The sequence below is a fragment of the Camelina sativa genome, chromosome 12 (genome assembly GCF_030686135.1).
Source record: "Camelina sativa cultivar CO46 ecotype springtype chromosome 12, ASM3068613v1".
NCBI classification, from domain to species: Eukaryota; Viridiplantae; Streptophyta; class Magnoliopsida; order Brassicales; family Brassicaceae; genus Camelina; species Camelina sativa.
Window position 1 is genome coordinate 40,323,718 of NC_141891.1, and position 16,519 is coordinate 40,340,236.

The window sequence follows — 16,519 nt, forward strand, 5'->3', positions numbered from 1 at the left end:
GGAAGATTTATATCAGATGTATATAAAGATATATCGCAAAACAGCGACTTCGGGACGTTTTAGTGATAGACTTCGGTCGTCGTTTATTCAATTCATGCCAAAATAATTGTGTTTCATATGCCATCGAGAATCCATAATGGCTCAGATGACGCTCGAACATCAACCAATAGTTACCCGCCAAAGATGGGAGCCTCATAACATGTTGGCGAAGAACTTTGCACTGAGGGTTTGATCAGCATCAACTAGTTAATGCTTGTTGAGACTCATTAGCAAGAAGAAACTAAAAGGCAACAACTCTGTTTGAAGACTCTGTTATGTCCCCCAAATCAAAGGAAGCTACACAAAGAGCGACAAAAGAAGACATATTCCTCTCTTACACTCAAGAATTCGAGAAGAATAAAGAAGTTGATAGACAGTCCATCAACTCAAGTAATAATGTAACAGAGTTACTTAAATAATAGAGAGAATATGATGATTCGCGTGGCTGCACTCTTTTTCCCTTATCATGGTTTTTATCCCACTGGGTTTTTCCATGACAAGGTTTTTAACGAGGCAGCAGATAACACGCAAAAGATCGACCTCGACGGAGAATGCCAATGAAGGGAGAGATTGCATCACTATTCGTTGGGAACTATAAAGCATGTTTACAAAGGTGTTTCCTACTTTAACATTCCGAAAGCATACTCAGAGTATTGGAATGGGGCATCTACGAGACCTATGAAGTTTTTTCGAGGGGGAGTTTACACTACTGTACTCTTTTTCCTTTGTCATGGTTTTTATCCCACTGGGTTTTTCCATGATAAGGTTTTTAATGAGGCAGTGTGTAATTCATCGCTGGTGATGGATACTCAAGGGGGAGTGTTATGAAATAAGTGTGATTATCCATCATAAGACACATGGCATTACACTTGTCTATGTAATGTTTGAAGTGTTAACAATTGTCACTACATCTCTCCACTTGTCATTACTAAAACTAAAGGGTAGTGACTCATGTGTTTTGTTGTGTCCTATAAATAAGGGGTTGTGTAAGAGTGTAAAAAATATAGTTTTTGTCTTTGATCAAAAGAAAAAGACTTCCCAATCTCTCTCTCTCGTCCCTACATCACTCTCTCTCTCTCTTGATTATTTCTTGTTCATTTCACAAAATATTACAAACACATATAAATGTATTTGTAGTTATAATTCACAATAAGAAACAATTACTTTGTACAAACACACACTAAATGGACCTAACAAGGATAGTGGGACTGTTGGGGAAATATCAAAAATAAATTACCTTAGAAGTATTTAAATCCAAAGACCTAACCCTATGTTTTGTGCTGGACCTGAATTAGAAATTGTGGACTTTTATTATATTACTCGTGTCTCTATCACTCATACTATTTTCTTTTCTTTTACTATTACAGTAACTTCGAAACCAATCTATTTATCTACAAATTAGTGTTGGAATATCGATTTCCAATTGAGAAGTACTTCAGCTCTCTGATCTTTATATTAAACACAACCAGTATAGCTGTATAGGTACAATATATCTAAATTCGATATTTCTTAGATATATTCCAATTAAATTTTTATGGTCTCTCTTTATAAAAGTATTCATTGTTTTTTGTTATATAGATTATTCGACCTTTTCAATCGATAACTATATTTTCTCGACAATGCCTACGACTTTGCCTTTCAAACTCTAGTTATAGGGCCTGTTCGTTTTCAAGTCGCTGAAACAGCGACGGCGACAGCTTAAAACGGCGGTGATAACTTCAACTAAAAAACAAAACGACAACGGAGAGGGTAAGAGGAAGATGCGGACGTGTCGCAGGGAGAGAGAAAAAGTGTCGCAGGGGGGAGAGAGAAGTCGCCGGATTTTCTAGCGATCGTTGCGGCAGCTCATCTGAACAGTGCAGCGACTCTTTTTCACACCGGCAGCGACTCCTCTTCACATTAGTATGAGCTATTTTTGCCTATTTTTCTGTCGCAGTCGCTCATTGAGAGACTTGAAAACGAATAGGGCCATAGTCTGGAAACCCTATTTACATATATATATATATATATATATTTCTTGTCCGGACCAATCTACTAATATCTAATATTTATTTATTCAATTCAATTATTCCAATAAATCAAGATTATTGCATCCAAAAACTAAAAATAATCAGTGAAATAGATTGCATTCGAACACTAAAAAAAATACAGTAAAATAGAAAAGTGGCGATAAAGTTGGATAGAATTGTATTTATTGAATTAAGACTTTTTGTTGTTGTTAAAAGGTGTTAGAGAATTTCACAAGTAATCTCCCAAAACAAATCTTTATTTTCACCTTATTAAGTTGGTGTCATACTTTATTAATAAAATATTTAAGGGTTTTCACTTTTGCTTAATGTTGGTTATTAATTGCAAGTAAATTTGGCACGGAAAAAAATAAATTACGGTTAGGTGCTTAAGAAAGGTAAATGCCAACCTTACTTACTATATACATAGTATTATATTTATAATATTGAAAACCTATCCATACCTAATTTGTATATAGTTTTCTCATGAGTTCCATATATAAAATTGGAACATTATATAATTACAATATGTAATTGTTATGTACTAGCACATTTAATTTTGAAAATGTAGTCATTTATGACAAAACATGGTGGGCCATTTCTTTTCAAGTCTACTACATTTGTCCATCATATGGTGGAATTGTACTTTGTTTAATATATGTAAAAAACTTATGGTGAAACCTTTTTTATATGGGGTAAAATTCTTTTTTGTCAATATATATATTAAATTTCAGCTGAAAACAATTGCGTATGATTATATTCTTATGAATCAATTATTATTTTTTATCTTGTACTTTACAATGTATGTCCAAATATTTGATAATATATTGAACATTTTATTTCATATATAGTGTTATAACATTTCCCATGTATTATGTCAATATATATTAAATTTCAGCTTAAAAACCAACTGTTTTAGTTATATTCTTATGAATGAACTATTTGTTATCTTGTAGTTCAGAATTTATGTCCAACTATTTATTAAGAATAATATGTACATGGGAGGTTTTTTTTTTGTTTGGTATCAACCATACATCAAATTATAGTATCACTCCTTTGTTGGTTGTCTAATTCCACGATAGCAAAGTTGTCCGTCTTAAAACCAAAATTTATTTTTTAACACACATAACTAATTAACGACAATATAATTTAGAATAACAAAACTAAAATAGTCCTAAATACTAGATAATGCGAATGATTTATAAAAAGAAAATATTATCGTGTAAGTAGTTTTGTGAAATTCATTTCAAAGATTTTATACTCTATCGTACGATCAAAAACTTTTTCAATAAGGCAATACGTGCTTTCATTTTTTAATGAAAAATACATAGACTGTGTTTGTCATATCTTATTTAATTTTCTGATAGATATATTTATCCTAACTTTGAGGTTATATATACTTTTCCTTTTTACTTATTTAGCCTAATATATTTTATTTTCAGTTCTAAATATAGTATTATTTTCTTATAAATTAGAAGAAAAGTTGTAACTTGGCAAGTTGGCATTATGATGGCTAAACTTTGATTTGTTTTTGATAGTATGTAACTATGTATTGATGACTGAATTGGTACGTTACAGAAAAATAAATAAATTATTTAATAAGTGGTGCACATGGTATATGGCAGTTAGTTAGGGCCATAACCTCAGCTTGTGCAAAAGCTTTGTCCCCACCAAAAGAGATAATACGGAAAGATATTTTTGTGACTTGACTAAATGCGTTACATTATCAAAATATTTTAAATAATGAATACTACTACTCAAATGTTAATAATGAATTTTGCTTAAAATAATTGTAACAAACCCGTATGGGAGATACCCATATCCTAATCTATTTATTTAATACTATTCTTTATTGTGTGGGAGCCGACATATCAATACTCTCATCCCTACGTTTCCTCAAATGGAAAGTTACTGTTATAAATTATTTCATCAACTCAATCATTAGTGTTAGTGCCACTCCTTAAACCCTATCTAGTATAATGCCTGCTACGATGTGAGATAATAATACTTATGTCTAAATCTAATGTACTAATTTATAGTCTTAAGTAAAAAAACAAGGTATATGCTTTGTTTGTACTTGTCAAATGAGAATACTTAAAACCAAGCATATATACCAAAAATAGGTTATCGGAATGAATCCATGACACGGACATAGATTAAATGAGGAAAATAGTATTAACAAAATGCTAATAAAACAAATGATGGCTAATCATTTGATATAGAATATACAAATTACGCATTGTATTTTTTTTTAAAAGAACATTAATAAAGAAAAAAGTACACATACATCTCTAGTTTGGTCGCAAATAAAATTAAGAAAAAGTACTTTTAAAGATAAGAAACCAAATAAATATTTATAGTAAACTAATCATGTTTCAATAGTTTATTATGCTACTACTTTCTGTCTTTTTGTTTCTTGATCCGAAACAAGATCACCACATCAAAGTGTATCCATTTTTTAAGTTGAACTTAATTACATTTCGGGTTCATTAATCAAATTAAAACAAATGAAATGATATAATTCGGAATGTTATGGAATTATTATTCCTCATTAAAACAAAACTAATAATAATGCAAGAACAAACAAACATAACTAAAGAAGATTGTAATTAAAAGTTATTAACGATGATAATAATACAAAGTAAGCTTACTCTAAGCTGTCTTATTAATCTGAGACTGATCTCATCTTTAACTTCACGACGACGACGAACCGTTGACGTTACCGCCGCCGTGAACTCCGCCGCTATCACTATCAAATCCTCCTCCGCCACCACCGCTACTAACACTGTGGTGAAGCTCTCCTCCTACTCCACCGTGGTGTCCGTTATTGTTGTTGTTAATCTCGCCGGAGAGAACCGGAGCGTGGTTTCCTCCGCCGCCGATATCGATTTTCCGGATCTCAGTACCGGTGAGGTCACGGCGGTTGAAAGTGTTTTTGTTGTTGTGCATCCAAACTTTGAGAACGCTTTTGTCAACTCCGATCTGCCGGCAAAACTCACGGACGTCGTCGTCGTCACGTTTCTGCATCTTCCAACCAAGTCGTTCGGCGAACTCGTGCATCTTCTCTTTCTGAAACTGGCTAAACTTTGTTCGGAATCTTTTACGAGATCCGTGAAGATTATGTTGGTGGTGGCCGCCGGAGAAATTGAGATCGGAGAAAGAAGCTAAGTTGTTGTTGTTAGTACCGGAGAGAGATAAGAGCATGTAAGAGGAAGAGATTGGTGGAGGAGAAGATGAGTTAGGACTACGTGGCGGCGGTGGTGGAGGTAGTGGTGGTGGTGGGTGATGACGGTGGTGAGGTTGATACTCTACGGCGGCGGAAGGAGGAAGAGGGATTGGGGAGGAGGAGTCGTTGTTGTTGTTGTTGTCAGGATCACGGCGGTGGAAATTACGGTGGCAGCCACAAGCAGCACATTTGAGAGAAGTTGGATCGGAGGAGATAGACGACGGAGACGGCATGAATTCGCCGCAGCCGTCGAGAGCGTGGCCACCTAAGGCCGCCGCGTGGTTCTTGAGACATTCTTTGTAAGTAAAGAGGAGAGGGTGGTGGTGGTGGTGATGGCGTTTGATGATGCCGTTGCTGAAGGAGATGGGTTTCGCCGGTTGGATCCGGGTCGGAGTTTCGGATTCGGGTTCGGGTGATTTAGGAGTTGGTGTTGGTGTTGTTGTTGTTATTGTAGTAGGAGTCATATCCATCATAGCTTAAAACATTAATAGTCTAATGTAAAGAAGAGAAAGAAAATAGAAAAAGAAACTTAGGGTTTTGGGTTAACAGCTTTGGTATGAGTTTCAGAGATTGTGAATAGAAAAATGGAGAAGAAGAAATAAAAAGATAAGTAAAAAGGTTCTTAAGCTTTTTGAGATTATTTTAACCTTTTTTTTGTTTGGGTAATATTCGTTTAAAGGGGAGGAAAAGAAGAAAATGATATGATGACGCTGACGACTGTTGCTGAAGCAAATAAAGAAAAATATATATACATAAAAAGGACAATACTATTAAATTTAAATTGATGATTTTATAAATAAAAAAACTAAAAAAGGTTTAGATTTTGGTTTGGGGATATTTTAATCAAGGGAACTAAGGTTGGATGTTCTTTAACCATGGTTAGGTGAAGAGAGTGGGGACAAGAAAGAGTGTGCGTGTTAGATTTTGCGGTGAAAAGCGTAATAAATGTAGCTACTGAAGTGTCTGAGTAAGTGTGTCTTAAACCTAAAGGCATAAAGTCAAATATTTAAAAAGAAAACAAAAAAGTCTTATAGTAGTAAATATTTTTTTATCTCGTGCGTTGTTGTTGTTGGGACATTTACTGTTTTCTTTCGAACAAACAACTAGGTGATTGGACGGACGACACAAGTATAATTAAGACTACAAACGGAGACTTGTCCCAGCAACAAACGGAATAATTTTATTATATGTTACAGTCTCTCAAATACAAGCAACAATTGCGTTAGTAATAATGAGATGTTCTATCTATATCATGATTCATACGCATACTAAGTCAGTTACTTCATTTTTCCAAGTTCCATACTTCCATGCCACAACAACTGACACCAACGCGTTTTCGCGTCATCCTAGTTCATAAAGTAGGATAACTCGCTCGAACTGACTCCTACCATATCACTATATCAGGTAAAGGACCTCAATATAAATACTCCCCTTTGCTTCCATCATACAGAAGTGTTTGATAAAAATCAAAACCATTCTTCTCTTCTCCCAACCACAACAAAACTTACTCATCTTTCCAAAGATTTTCCGTGGAGTCAACCCAGCCAACATAAATCTGAGCTCTTGGGTTTTATATATACTGTATGGAGTTTTTATTCCTTAAATGTTTTTTTCTTTTGAGATTTTTGGTTAAAATCTGAACCATTTTATAGACAAAGTTTTGACATATTTTGGAGTTTTTTTAAAATATAGACTTTTAATGCAATTTTGGGCCCTCTATTAGGAAATTTTGGGCCAGTTTACATTTTTTAAATTATGGGCTCTAACCTTATGTAAATGTTTGTTTTTAAATTACATGGTATCAAACTATCAACACAATATCTACGGTCACACTAGAGATCGATTCCTTTGGACGGCTGTCGCGGCCTCGCTTGTTAGGATTTCGATTTCGGTTCCTATGGGTGTGGGCAATGTTACGCTTGTTTTGCTTAAATAATGTAGCGGCTGTTCTTCTTATTCATAAGCGTAAGAGAAACGTTAACACGTTCCCTTCTTGGAAAGAGATGAAATGTCAAAGACAAGATTAATTAATTAGCCACAAATTTATAGGTAGTCAGGGAGACATGCAAATTCTTGAAGAAGATGTGGTGTAATAAAAGATAGATGATAAATTCTTCAAAGAAAACATATCCTCCATATCAAAATCCTCAAACGCAACTAAAATGTGAAAACAAAAACTGATTGTTTTAGTCTGGAAACACACAAGTAAAAAGCTACTAAAGGCATGAGACAAAGGCTGGTCTGATTTACTCTTCATCATCCTCGTCATCATCATCATCACCACCTGCTCCGTTCAATGCCTTCACTCTCTCAATCAACTTGTTCTTCCTCTCTTCGTAGGTCAGCTTCTTCAAGTTGTACCTGTTTTATTTTATATCACAATGAGTCAAGAACCCAGTAAGACACACCAGTACAACAACAAGTCAATATTATTGAACGCAGTAGTGAAATTGCTTATTTGTTTTTACCTCTTGTGTTGCTTGGGAGCAGGTTTCACAGTTTTCTTTGGGTTGGGGTCTGCTCGAATAGCAGCGTGAACCTTCTTGTACAACTCCTCGATGCCATCAGCTTCAACTCCTTTCTTAATGTAAGCACTGAAGTGAGTCTGTAACTTCTCTGGCTCATCTTCCGCCAATGTCTTCATGTAGTTTGAGACATGGCCACCATAGATGTAGTTCCTGTGGATTGCAGCATCAAGTTGCTTGTTCTCTTTGTTGAAACCAGCAAATCTCTTGTCACTGTGTGGGATATCAAGACCACCGTCCAAAGCACCCTATAGTTTCATGAAGCAAACAAAAAGAATTGCTAGAATCACCATTTGCTCATGAAAACACAACATATAAGAACACATGAAAACAGAGATCCATTTTAATACCTTGAGTGCACCAAACACACGGTTTCCAGTTGTGGTCCTGATAAGTCCAACATCAAGAAGAGCACGGAAAGGTCTCCTGGAATCAGTTGGTTCCACAGAATAGTCCTCACCAGTAGCCTGATTCAGTAAATTGTGATTCAGTTATTAATCAAGAACTGAAAACTCTCAAGTTCCTCTAACTTCAAGATGAAATTAAAAGCACAACATACCTCAACGTTGCCCTCATACTCGTCGTCCATTTCCAACATTTTCAGAACACGACGAGCCAAAAGAAGCCCAGTACAGTAAGCTAGCATGACAAAACACAAAGTATTTAGGAAACCATACACACAGAATCAAACATATCAAAATTGTAAAGCAAAAGTATACGACTGATTTTATTACCAGCAGCATAGTTGGTAAGACCAACAGAGAGTCCATACTGAGGCAGCTCATGTGCGTAAGCAGAGGCTTTAACAATGTCACCAGCAATGCTTGCAGACACAATTTGCGCCACTATGTCTTTGTTGGTAAACCGGACAACAAAGCGGTACTTGGGTGTGTTGTACTTGTTCTTATCTTGGTTGATAAGACGGATCCTTGCCCTGTAATCAGTCTTTCCATCTACAGAATCATGAAACAACAGCTTTCAGAACAGGTTGAACAAAAGAGAAGCATAGTAAACGAAACTAAGAGTCAAATCAATATACCTCTTCTTCTCCTGAACTTCACTTGGTACCTCTTATAGTAAGCATTCGACTTGTGGGGCTTCACAAACACCTAACAACAGAAAGGTCCCTAATTTATTAGTCTATATATATCAAACATAAGTCTAAATCTTAAGATCCAAACTCTTCATCCATTTAAACGCATCAGTGATCTCTATAACAGAACAAAAAGCTAAAGTCTCAATCTTTAATACTTAACCCAATGAGAAATAACATAAAGTTGCCAACTTTAATCCTCAAAATCAAAAACCCATGAAGAATATACATCTACGAGGTTGAATACAACAACCACAGGCTCATGAATTCTCGTTACCATAGCTATCAAAAAGAAATGTAGGAGATTTCTACACGAAATGAAACCCAAAACCTGAGGAGAAATCTAGAAGAAACTGTGGCGGAGAGAAAGAGAGATCTTAGGTGAAAAGGCTTACCATTGTTTGCTGTGGAGATGAGTGACGAGAAGGCAAGAGGCGGAATTTGACCTAATGCGAAATCAAGCTTATATTACAAAACCCTAGGCTCCTCTTTGGCCTCTTCCAATCAACGGGCAAGATTTACTTGGGATTAAAACATATTTAACGGTCTCGATTGGTTATAATGAATAAGGGCCCAATGGGCTTTATATTTGGACTTTTTCTAGTCCGTCTCTCACTTATTTATGTTTTTCTTTTAATTCTTCGGAGTGATGTAAGGAGGTAAAAAGTGAAAAGAGTTTTAGGGCCATGAGTGGTTCAAACGCAGCAGCGTTTTTTGGTCGAGGGTGTGGGAGGTTGCAGAAGCGATGGCGGTAGTTTTAAGTGTTATTAAGCATTTTGAATAATTGGTTTAGTGTTTTAAAATAGGTGTGTTTGAGAGAGTTTTAAACTGACTGATCAGCATGTGCAATAGCAGTTAAAACATAATAAATATAATATATAATTATATAAATATTCTAAAATACCAAACACTTTATTAAACTTGATTTATAATTAAAAATTATAAAAATACTAAAATAGTTATTCAAAAAACTAATAAATTTTATATTTAAATACTTATTATTTTATGCATTTGGTATTCACCAAAATTTCATCAGATAAATGACAAAACATATGCTTTAGATATAGATCTTCTTTGTTAGATTTCACACACTCCATAAATTTCTTACATTGAATCTCAAGGCCAAGGTAAATTAATTATAAAAAAACCAGTGTTCTTGATGTTTGGAAAAGACATATTTTTAGTTTTATTAACTCTCACATAACGATCTTTGTTATGCAGTTTTGTGAGACTACAATTACATCAGTAGGAATGATCAAGCGAGAGTTGAGAAGAGTCATTGGTGATATGTTTTAATATTCTTAACAAAGAATCTTAATTTCTTATTTTCTTAAACTTTTGATAAAATGTTATACTTTTATCTAGAATTTTTTGAACCTATGTCTGATGTGCTATTAATTTTACATCAAATTATTTGGGTTTTTATGTAAAGTTGTCCAAGGTTCGGTTGAAACTTTTATTTGGAAAACGTTTGTAATTGTCTTTTCTTCTTCTTAAGTATAGATCTTGGTTTTCTTCTTACATATAGATCTTGGTTGAAATCTTATTTTTTTGTAATTGTTTATTTTCTAATCTCTTCGATCGTATCCGTACTTCATTTTCTTTTATTTTTAATAGATACAATGGTTAAGTAAAAGATATAAGAAAAGGTAATAGAGAAAGATATTTAGAAAATAAAAAAAAAAAAACTCAAAACCATTTTTTGTATCCTCAAAAATTACTAATACAGTATAAGCTTGAAGATAATTCAATCTTCATTTGGATGACTTGTTTTATTATTATTTTATTTAGAGTAAAGATTATTTGAACCTTTTCGTTTCGTTTTTCTTTTATTTGGTTCTTTCGAAGCAAAGAAATTATATGTAAAATGTAAACTATCTTTTTTAGGTTTTAGACATGTACTAGCATTATGCCCGTGCTATGCATGGGACTAAGTATTTATAAACATTTGATAGAACTATAATTTAGCATCATACATCTGGTGCTATAATCCAAAGATTTTAATAATTTAGGAATATTATCAAATGTACAATATATAAGAGAGAGATGTATGTCTCAAAAATATTTTAATAAGAAACCAAAATAAGAAGTAGTAGTTGGGATGAGAACGAAAAAAAAGAGGGCTGAGAATACATACATACACGTGTAAAAGAAATGACAACTGGGATCTCACTCTAATCTCTTCTCTCCTCTTTGATTATGTAGCATTTTCTGAAAACAAATGAAATCGTTGAAAACCATTGTAGCAAAACCTTTTAATGTCACTAAAAGAAGACATAAAATTGGAGAGAAGGTAAGGAGAAATTACATAGTCTTTGAAAACGGTGCCATGTATAATTTCTTCCGTGACTTCCAGTAAAACTCGCTCCTCCCTCTCTCTCAAATTTTCCACCGTTGACAATTATTTACCTAAAAAAAAGCATATCAGTAACATGGAAATAACATAATAATATGTTAAAAGTTCTATAATTTAAAATAATAAATTATATTAACGTTTGAAGACACAGAGTTTTTAAGAAATCCAGTAGAAAAAACTTGATTTATAAGAAAGTAAAAAAAAATAGTCGATGTAAGATGTGGAGAAGATCAACATTGAGAATTTTAAACACACAGTAAAATAATTCATCGAGATTTAAGAGGAGAAGAAGTAGAAGACGTCTAATCATATGGTGGTGGGCTAGTGGTTCCCATCTAGTTGGAAGAATTGCCCTGTTGGTTTAGGTCAGGGATCAATTCTCTCCAGATGCAGAATTGCTACTCATTTACCATGTATCCACATGAATATGAGCTCTTGCTTACGGCCCATTTGAATATCCGGAGAGAGGATCTATCCGTGAGCTGCACTTCCCCCAAGGATTAGTTTCCTCCAGAGGACCAATGAAAGAGAACAGAGTTTTGAAAAAGAAAAAAGAAAAACGACAAAAAAATTGTGCGAAACTGTAAACCGTTGGTTGGTTTAACTGTTTTTGTTTTAAATTTTAATTATGTAATATCAATTTTCTGATTTTCGTTTTTTCTCCATGATCTTTTTTTGTTTTAAAGTTATTTTTTTTTTTTGATATGTCAAAATTTTATTGGACAAGTGATTTGTGTTTTATAGGATAAAATATGTGGTTGAAAAAAAAAATATGAATCTTAATCAACCCACTAGACCTGGGATTAGTTGGTCTCAATTCCATGACGTTTCACCCCGAATCATAACATAACCAATACAACAAATCTGGTGTAAATTTCTCTATTTTCATTTTGTTGACATCTTACTTACTTCAAGATCCAATAACCAAAAAAATTAAAACATAACTCTAAACTAGCGGTTGTTCAAAAAAAAAAAAAAACTCTACACTAGCTTGAAATTTCAATTATTATGTAATTGCTAGATAGTGCCAAGGAAAATACACATGAGTTCAAAAACCTATCCTTATAAATCACTTTCTTCAGTTTTTTTGGGCAATGAAGTGTATGATTTATACTGACAACCAAGACATAATTTTTCTTGCGGACTCCTCAAATATGGGGAAGACAATGTCTCCCCAACTGACTTTTCTACATATTTCGATGAAATTCAGAACGAAAAGGGAGATTTGTTGTAAACTAGAGGATTTAGGGAACGAAATGTCTTGTTCTTATTATTGAATGAATGATCGAGGTTACATATATATAGTGTTTCCCTAAGACAAAGTCTAAACCGACATAGGAATAAGTAATGGTCGATGGGCCTTGGCCGCACAGGCCTAAAGTCTTAAACACTTATGGACCAAGTATGGGCTTGGTTATGGAGTCCACAATCCAGTGTTTTACAACAATCCCCCTTGGATGACATAACCATGCAAGTGCGAGGAAGGGATCGATGCAATGTGCTTGGGGATGCTGCCTCATTAAAACCTTACCAGGAACACCCAGTGGGACAAAACCTTGGTGAAGGAAAAAGAGTACAGCACACATTGCTTCCCCTGTTCCAAGCATCACTCTAAGTCCTTAAGCCTCCGCATTCCAATCTGGTGCGTGAGCTTCTTGAATGTTGTTGTCGGTAATGCCTTGGTGAAGAGATCGGCTGAGTTGTCGCATGACTGAACTTGCACCACTTGAACTTCTCCGGCCTTTTGTAGTTCATGTGTGAAGAAGAACTTTGGCAGTATGTGCTTCGTCCGATCTCCCTTGATGTAACCTTCCTTAAGCTGTATGATGCAAGCCGTACTTGTCTTCTTCTATCACTGTTGGTTCCTTGTCATCGATCTAAACCATACACACTTAAACTTTCTTTGTTATAACCTGCATCATCAAAACCAACTAAAACCTTCTTTGTTATAGTTAGTATAATATAAACCCAAATTTAAAGTTCCTTGTAGGTAACGTAACAAATACTTAATTTCACTATAGTGCCTTTGGGTTAAACAAGAACTAAATCTTGCAAGGAGGTTCACGGCAAAACTTATCTATGGTCTAGTGTGGCTATCCAAGATGAATTCTCCTATAGCACTAAGGTATGGCATTTCAAGACCGAGAACTTCCTCATTGTTCTTCTTTGGACCAATGGATCTTTATCCAAATCAATGCTCCTTACAACCATTGGGCTAGTCAATGGGTGAGCTTAGTCCTTATTAAACCTCTTGAGTACCTTTCTGTATATGCCATTTGATGCACAAGGATTCTATCATTTATGTACTCAAGTTGTAACCCCAAACAGAATGCTTTCTTTCTCTTGCCTAGGTCTTTCATTTCAAATTCTTTCTTTCTGTATAAGCCATACTCGGTCCGCACATCTTCGGCCCATTGGCCATACTCGGGAGTAAATCTCTAGTCTTATTAATGAATGAATGATCGAGGTTACATATATATAGAGTAATACAAAGGCCTAAGTTAAACCTACATAGTATTAAGGTGTTGCCGAGAAGGCTTCGGCTAATGGGCCGAAGATGTGTGGACCGAGTATGGCCGAGAGGCCGAGTATCCATGGACGATATACGGGCTGATCTATGAAGTTCACTAAGTGTTTCATAACGGCAAATCATAACGGCAAATCCTAAGGTACCAACAATGAGGTTTGGGACGCTAAACCTCAAGGTCCTTAAGGTATTTGATAATAATGAGAGCTCGATAAACTATATCATGTCTAGAATAAAATGGAACTGCAAAGATGTCGACATTAATAAAATAATTGCATGCAAGGTAGCACTTGAAGTAAATGAGGATCAGAAACTCACGTCTATATTAGAGTGCACTCAAAGTAAAAATTGGCTAAAGTAGAAAAAAGCTATTGACGTGGAGTTAAACTCTTTAAAGAAGAGAAATGTGTTTGGTCCGACCTTGAGGACAACACTTAATATAAAACCAGTTGGACATAAGTTGGTCTTTGTAAGGAAGAGAAATCAGAATAATGAAATCGTGAGATAAGGCACGGCTTATAGCACAAGGATTCTCTCAAAGACCAGGAATAGATTATGAGGAGACTTACTCCCTGTGATGGATGCAACGACTTTAATAAGTCTGGCTATAAAAGAAAAACTGGATTTACGGTTAATGGATGTTAAAACCGCATACTTATATGGTCCACTGGATAATGAAATTTATATGAGATTACCAGAGGGTATAGAGCTCAATTATAAGAGTGGTTCTCGAGAAAATACTGCATAAGGCTAGACAAATCCCTTTATGGACTGAAACAAAGTGGGTGTATATGGTACAATAGATTGAGTAAGTACCTAGCCAAAGAGGGCTATATAATGATCCCATCAGTCCATGTATTTTATAAAGAAGTTTGCAAACAAAGGGTTTGTAATCATAGCAGTGTATGTGGATGATTTAAACATCCTTGGAATCCCTGGTTAAATTGCCCAAACAAGTAGAATATTTAAAGAAAGAATTTGAAATGAAAGACCTAGGCAAGAGAAAGAAAAATTCTGTTTGGGGTTACAACTTGAGTACATAAATGATAGAATCCTTGTGCATCAAATGGCATATACAGAAAGGTACTCAAGAGATTTAATATGAACTAAGCTCACCCATTGACTAGCCCAATGGTTGTAAGGAGCATTGATTTGGATAAAGATCCATTGGTCCAAAGAAGGACAATGAGGAATTTCTCAGTCCTGAAATGTCATACCTCAGTGCTATAGGAGAGTTAATGTTCTTGGATAGCCACACTAGACCAGAGATAAGTTTTGCCGTGAACCTCCTAGCAAGAATTAGTTCTTGTCAAACCCAAAGGCACTAGAGTGAAATTAAGTATTTGTTACGTTACCTACAAGGAACTTTAAATTTGGGTTTATATTATACTAACTATAACAAAGAAGGTTTTAGTTGGTTTTGATGATGCAGGTTATAACAAAGAAAGTTTAAGTGTGTATGGTTTAGATCGATGACAAGGAACCAACAGTGATAGAAGAAGACAAGTGCGGCTTGCATCATACAGCTTAAGGAAGGTTACATCAAGGGAGATCGGAGGAAGCACATACTGCCAAAGTTCTTCTTCACGCATGAACTACAAAAGGCCGAAGAAGTTCAAGTGATGCAAATTCAATCATGCGACAACTCAGCTGATCCCTTCACCAAAGCATTGCCGACTACAACATTCAAGAAGCTCACACATCAGATTGGAATGTGGAGGCTTAAGGACTTAGAGTGATGCTTGGAACAGGGGGAGCAATGTGCTGTACTCTTTTTCCTTCACCAAGGTTTTGTCCCACTGGGTTTTCCTGGTAAGATTTTAATGAGGCAGCATCCCCAAGCACATTGCATCGATCCCTTCTTCGCACTTGCATGGTTATGTCATCCAAGGGGGAGTGTTGTAAAACACTGGATTGTGGACTCCATAACCAAGACCATACTCGGTCCATAAGTGTTTAAGACTTTAGGCCCGTTCGGCCAAGGCCCATCGGGTTTGAGTCTATGCTCACTAGATGGCCTGATGCGTATAAGCTCTTACTACATGTAATATTGTGTGTCCCCAAGCCGACACAAGAAGCTTCGACCTTATGAATAATGGTCGAGCAATCACTTGAATACGTTTAATGAATGATTCATTTAATCCATTCTCTCTATGTTCATGTGCCACAGGGTGGTCCACACTCCCCCCCCCCCCCCCATGGACATACCATTATTATTAAACGTTTGGGATATAAATTCACCAGCACTATCTAGACTTATAGTCTTAAGTGGATAATCTCTTTATTTAAATTTACTGGTGATGGCCTTATAAATGAGTTTCCCTTGTGTACATGTTACACAATACACACGTGAGATTCTTAGGAATATCTCTTCTCTCTTTTAGGAGTGTGCCCATTTTAATATCGGCTTACGCATCATGTTAGTACCCGGATGGCCAATCCAGTCATGCCATAAAGTGAATTATTGAACATCTTGTTCATTTTCATATTAGTCTCTATTATTTTATTCTTAGCATGGTAAAAACCAGTGGCTAGTGCAGGTATAGGCTCTAGGATTTTCTTATGTCCAAGGGTGATTTCAATATATAGGAACTCTCTATTTCCTTCACCCTTTACTTCAATATGGAAACCATTCAAATGAATATCCTTAAAGCTCAATAAGCTTCTCTTAGAGCTGGGTGATTATAATGCAACACTTAGTTCAAAATGTGTGCCATAAAATATATGCCTGGCCATAGCCTTCACTT

The 16,519-nt window shown here is 35.3% G+C and overlaps 2 protein-coding genes across 2 annotated transcripts; both read right to left on the minus strand.

Annotated features, from left to right (window-relative positions):
- Positions 1-4,563: 4,563 nt before the first annotated feature.
- On the minus strand, positions 4,564-6,031 carry LOC104732876 (zinc-finger homeodomain protein 10). The gene has a single exon (XM_010452473.3). It carries the CDS (start codon positions 5,742-5,744, stop codon positions 4,740-4,742), a length of 1,005 nt encoding a protein of 334 aa, XP_010450775.1. The 5' UTR covers positions 5,745-6,031; the 3' UTR covers positions 4,564-4,739.
- Positions 6,032-7,361: 1,330 nt separating this feature from the next.
- Positions 7,362-9,419, minus strand: LOC104732877 (large ribosomal subunit protein uL18z). Its single transcript, XM_010452474.3, has 7 exons — positions 9,285-9,419; positions 8,836-8,905; positions 8,531-8,749; positions 8,356-8,435; positions 8,147-8,263; positions 7,740-8,044; positions 7,362-7,632 (listed from the first exon to the last, which is right to left on the minus strand). The coding sequence occupies exons 1-7, from the start codon at positions 9,285-9,287 to the stop codon at positions 7,518-7,520; spliced, it is 909 nt and encodes a 302-aa protein (XP_010450776.2). The 5' UTR covers positions 9,288-9,419; the 3' UTR covers positions 7,362-7,517.
- Positions 9,420-16,519: the final 7,100 nt, after the last annotated feature.

What these genes read in the sequence shown, in the direction of transcription:
- LOC104732877 (XM_010452474.3), bottom strand. An exon ending in GAAGTTCAGGAGAAGAAGAG is followed by an intron (nt 8,750 to 8,835) that starts GTATATTGATTT and finishes ATGATTCTGTAG; the next exon opens with ATGGAAAGACTGATTACAGG. An exon ending in AGTATGAGGGCAACGTTGAG is followed by an intron (nt 8,264 to 8,355) that starts GTATGTTGTGCT and finishes TTACTGAATCAG; the next exon opens with GCTACTGGTGAGGACTATTC.
- LOC104732876 (XM_010452473.3), bottom strand. Translation starts at nt 5,744, where the DNA reads ATGATGGATATGACTCCTACTACAATAACAACAACAACACCAACACCA.